Source organism: Tasmannia lanceolata, unplaced genomic scaffold (assembly GCF_043159265.1).
Source record: "Tasmannia lanceolata isolate RefF3 unplaced genomic scaffold, GAP_Taslan_0.1 ptg000013l, whole genome shotgun sequence".
NCBI classification, from domain to species: domain Eukaryota; kingdom Viridiplantae; phylum Streptophyta; class Magnoliopsida; order Canellales; family Winteraceae; genus Tasmannia; species Tasmannia lanceolata.
The window spans coordinates 47983851-47988515 of record NW_027518690.1 but is presented as its reverse complement, the minus strand read 5'-3'; the positions used below and the strand labels follow the sequence as shown (position 1 = coordinate 47988515).

Genomic DNA, 4665 nt, shown 5'->3' with positions numbered 1-4665 from the left:
TGTTGTCAGTTCGGATATCTTTCAAATGCAAAGGGTTTGCTTCGCCTCCCATTCTAAACGTCTCAAGTTGTTCGCAAACTCCAAAAAACCTTGGAAAAAAGGAAATTTGTAAAGCGGTATACATATGTCCTTTATATTGTAAGTAACTGTTACAGGAAAATTTTCTTCGGCAATCATCCTATAATCCTTCTAAATCTGCATTATATATATTTACCGGCAATGTACAATCAGAAGTTAGAATAAGAGAGGGCAATCTACTTAGGGGTGCAACTCGGGTAGATTTTTCAGAATTTGGCTTGAGCTTTTACCACAAAATTGGGTCAGGTTATGGTTGACTACAAAGCATTTTAGAAAACACTTCTCAAATGGGCCCCAAGCTGAAAATAAAGGCATGAGCGAAAATGATGACGATTTGGTTGTTTTCACTCTATTTTCTTGTTTGCATTTTTTGTGCGCAAGCAATAATAGCAGTCTCGACCCGGAGATGAAAGATTTGAGTTTCTACTAGCCCAATTCCCCTATTAGTAAGGCGCCATTCGACCCCTATTCGAAAACTTCTTCTTCGGGTAAAGAAAAGAGTTCGTTATCAGAATCAGACTAGTATTTTCATTTCGAAAGGACCCAGGTATGCTCTCCTTTTTGTATTCTTGCACACGCATCACAATAGATGGCATCGTGCTTTTTCTCCAAATGGAATTCCCGTGTTGCTAGCAGTTATTGCCAGTTTTTCGACACTTTCTGTCAAAAAAGGTGATGGATTGGATAGACATAAACAACCATATATTATTAGAATTACAAGAGAAAACTACTTTTAAGGCGTTCCCCCTGGGCAATTTTTACATAAAATATATAACAAGGCTGTCACATGGAAACGACATAAGTAGAAGGGATATAAGGAACGGAAAGAAGTATCATCTACTACAAAGAAGTATCATCTACTACGCAGTTGGATAAGAGGATTCCATGGCAATACCACAGAGGCCTTCCTTAGCGGCAACATCCCTTTTCATCCTTATGTATCCATTTTCACCCCACTGCCCCACGAATTCTTTACTAGCCAGTACTTGGTCCCATCACTACTTTTTCCATAACCCACAGCGGTAACACCATGGTCGAGTTGGGTACCACAATCCCCAGTGAAGACACCACTTGAGTAGAATTGAAAGGCAGATCCACCAGCATCAATTGCAACAGAAATGGGTTGGCTTGCGACAGCCTTCAATAGAGCCTTCTCCCTATTGGCCGGCACATCTTCATAGCCATTGATCTTTGCCGCATGGGTAGCTGCCTTCTTGGAACACCTAGACTGCTGCCTCCAACCCCTATATATAGAGATACACTAGGGTTATTGACTGGTTAAAGGACTCTAGCCCATGTAGGCCCACTACACCGGTCCATTATCTTATTGGGATTATATTAGAACATATATAGGGTTATACTATATACCAAGGTGCTCGGGGATTCTCTTGCAACATGGGTTTTCTTAAAATATGAGAAAAAGAAGTGAAGGCTTATGTCTTGGAAGAGATCGGGTGGAGAAGAACACACGTGTGGTTCGGATTTTCTCTTGTACAGAGAAGATGAGAAGGGAAAAAGCATGAGAATTTTTTCTCCTGGTGTTATTTCCTCATGTGTAGGAAGACAAGAAGTTGAGATTGTTTTTCTTTCTTGCGGTTTCCTTTTTTAGAGATAAAAGGTGCTCCTTTTTTAGAGATAAAACGGGCTTTCTTTCTTGTACAAAGAAAGGGGCTTTCTTTCTTGTACAAACCCCTTTCTTTGTACAAGAAAGAAAGCCCCTTTTATCTCTAAAAAAGGAAACCGCAAGAAAGAAAAACAATCTCAACTTCTTGTCTTCCAAAAATAGTTCCTTATTTATGGAAACTTTCGTATTTTCCACTTATGGAACTTCCATTTGTGAATCTTCCTAAAATAACCATCCTCAAAATTTGCTGCTAATTTTTGGATTGCATCATTGGATAAACATAAACAACCATATATTATTAGAATTACGAGAGAAAACTACTTTTAAGGCCTTCCCGCTTGGCAATTTTTACAAAAAATATATAACAAGGCTGTCACATGGAAATGACATAAGTAGAAGGGATATAGGGAACTGAAAGAAGTATCATCTACTACGCAGTTGGATAAGAGGATTCCATGGCAATACCACAGAGGCCTTCCTTAGCGGCAACATCCCTTTGCATCCTTATGTATCCATTTTCACCCCACGCACTGCCCCACGAATTCTTTACTAGCCAGTACTTGGTCCCATCACTACTTTTTCCATAACCTACAGCGGTAACACCATGGTCGAGTTGGGTTCCACAATCCCCAGTGAAGACACCACTTGAGTAGAATTGAAAGGCAGATCCACCAGCATCAATTGCAACTGAAATGGGTTGGTTTGCCACAGCCTTCAATAGAGCCTTCTCGCTATTGGCCGGCACATCTTCATAGCCATTGATCTTTGCCGCGTGGGTAGCTGCCTTCTTGGTGTTGCAAGTCCCATCAACTCCCTTGTAAGGATAACTTGTTTCAGTTGTAAGGCCTTTGTTGTGTTGAATGAATTTGAAGGCATCGTCCATGAGACCACCTTCACATCCTTGATCCACACCGCCAGTATCACAGTCGACTACTTCCTGTTCGGATAGAGATATCAATTTACCCATCCTGAGTTGGGTAATTCCTTCCATGGCTGCAACCGCTGAGAATGCCCAACAACTTCCTATATATTTTCCACATTTCATTAGAAGTTAGAAACCACTGGATAACAAAGTGAGGTACCATTTTTGTAGCTAAGAAGTACTAGATAGAAATATCATGTTGTGGGTCAAAGGGATTAAAGTCAGTCCGTGGAGATCCAATCTATTGGATGGGACTAGAGATCATTGTATGCATGATGCTTTCTCATTTTTTTCCGTACCTAGAAGTGCCAACGATTTGGCCGATTGCCTTGCCAAATTGGGAGCTTCTAGAGCTAACTTATATATATGGGGCCATCTCTCCCCCTGAACTGCACTTGTGATCATCTTTTATTTAATAAAGTTTATGGGGATTGATAAATCGACTCCCTAATATTTTACATCGACTCCCCATGTGTCTTTCTCTCTCTAACCCAGAGGAGAGAGAAAGATACATGGGGAGTCGATTTAAGATATTTGGGAGTCGATTTATCACTGCCCAATTTTATCTTTCTTTCTTTTTTTTGGAAAAAAAAAACACTGAATAGAAACTATATATAATAAAGCTCACCGCATTGTCCTTGGTCTTTGATGGGTGTTACAGCGCCTTTCTTTCTCCAGTCCATGCTAGATGGCACTGCACTAACATTCTCATACTTGAAACTGAAAGTCCTTTCCACTGCCCTAGTTGAGGATGTCTTAAATCCATTACGAGAGGCTTTGAACTCTTCATTACTTTGGTCTGCAAATTCGTTAACACTTAGCTTGTAGGATTTGTCCCCTTCATTGTTGAAATATTCTATGAATTCGACATTGCTCTTGAATATCTTGAAACGTTGCTCCTTCTCTGTTGCGTCCTTGTACGAGCGACCGTAATGTGCCATCCATAGCTCATGCTTCTCGGACATGGACGCCTCAGGGAGCGTGCGGGACATGGCTTGAGAAGCCCAAATTCCTAGAACAAAGAAGGCCACCAAGTAGCATTGGTGAGCTGAAGCCATGGAGTACTGAGATTGTAGATGATATGATGTGATAATGTAAGGTGGTCTGAGTTTATATAGAGGGAGAGATTAGATTGGAAGGGATTCATTGCTCTTAGTATAGTTTATTGTTTTTGTGGTGGTGAGATTGACATGCTACGTGCCTGGGCAAGTGATCTGATTTGGATAGGGAGAGTGACAACTTTTTGTATAGATAATCAACCACCCAATTTGGTTTCATGTTATTACTTCTGTCACATAGTCCAGAAGGCCCAGCCTTCTTATTTATAAGGTTCTACAGAGGTTCCCATTATTGTAGTTTTTTAACGTAACGGTCCTTTATGGAGACGTTGTTCAATTTAATTTAAGGCTGGGTAAGGAGAACGACAGAAGGGATAAGGAAATGTCTTAACAAGGGAGTTATCCGGTTGCCTTTTGTTTTCCTTGTTAAGTATAGACGGCAATAATTCAGTGAGCCCAATCATGGATGGGCCATGGGCCATACTGATCTGATAATTCTAACCGTCAGATCAGAAGTTTGGAGGTGGTTGCAAATTGGTAGTTGAGAGGAAAAAAAAGGCACCAACCATATTGTTGTGATATGGCTTGTTTCCCAAAACAGTTGGGAAAATTACATGCATGCATAAAAACAAGTGGAATTTGTATTTCAGATTTGAAAGAGGTGCACGCTTATTCCCTTGCAGCATGGGTTTTCTTAAAAAATGAGAAAAAGAAGTGAAGGCTTATCTCTTTGAAAGAGAGGGTGGAGAAGAACACTAGTGTTGTTCCGATTTTCTCTTGTGTAGAGAAGAGGAGATACGAGAAAAAGGGTGAGAATATTTTCTCTTGCTGGTGTTCTTTCCTCGGATGTAGGAAGAGAAGAATGTGAGATGGTTTTTCTCTCTATGATTTCCTTTCGTCGAGATAAAAGGGGTTTTCTTTCTTGTACAAAGAAAGGGCTTGAGATAGAAGGTTGTCCATAGAATAGCAAAGAGGATTAGGAG

At 40.5% G+C, this 4665-nt stretch overlaps 1 protein-coding gene across 1 annotated transcript; it reads right to left on the bottom strand.

Moving 5' to 3' along the window:
- Positions 1-1992: 1992 nt before the first annotated feature.
- LOC143889279 (senescence-specific cysteine protease SAG39-like) lies at positions 1993-3687 on the bottom strand. The gene is made up of 2 exons (XM_077393459.1): positions 3253-3687; positions 1993-2725 (listed from the first exon to the last, which is right to left on the bottom strand). Exons 1-2 carry the CDS (start codon positions 3680-3682, stop codon positions 2133-2135), a joined length of 1023 nt encoding a protein of 340 aa, XP_077249574.1. The 5' UTR covers positions 3683-3687; the 3' UTR covers positions 1993-2132.
- Positions 3688-4665: the final 978 nt, after the last annotated feature.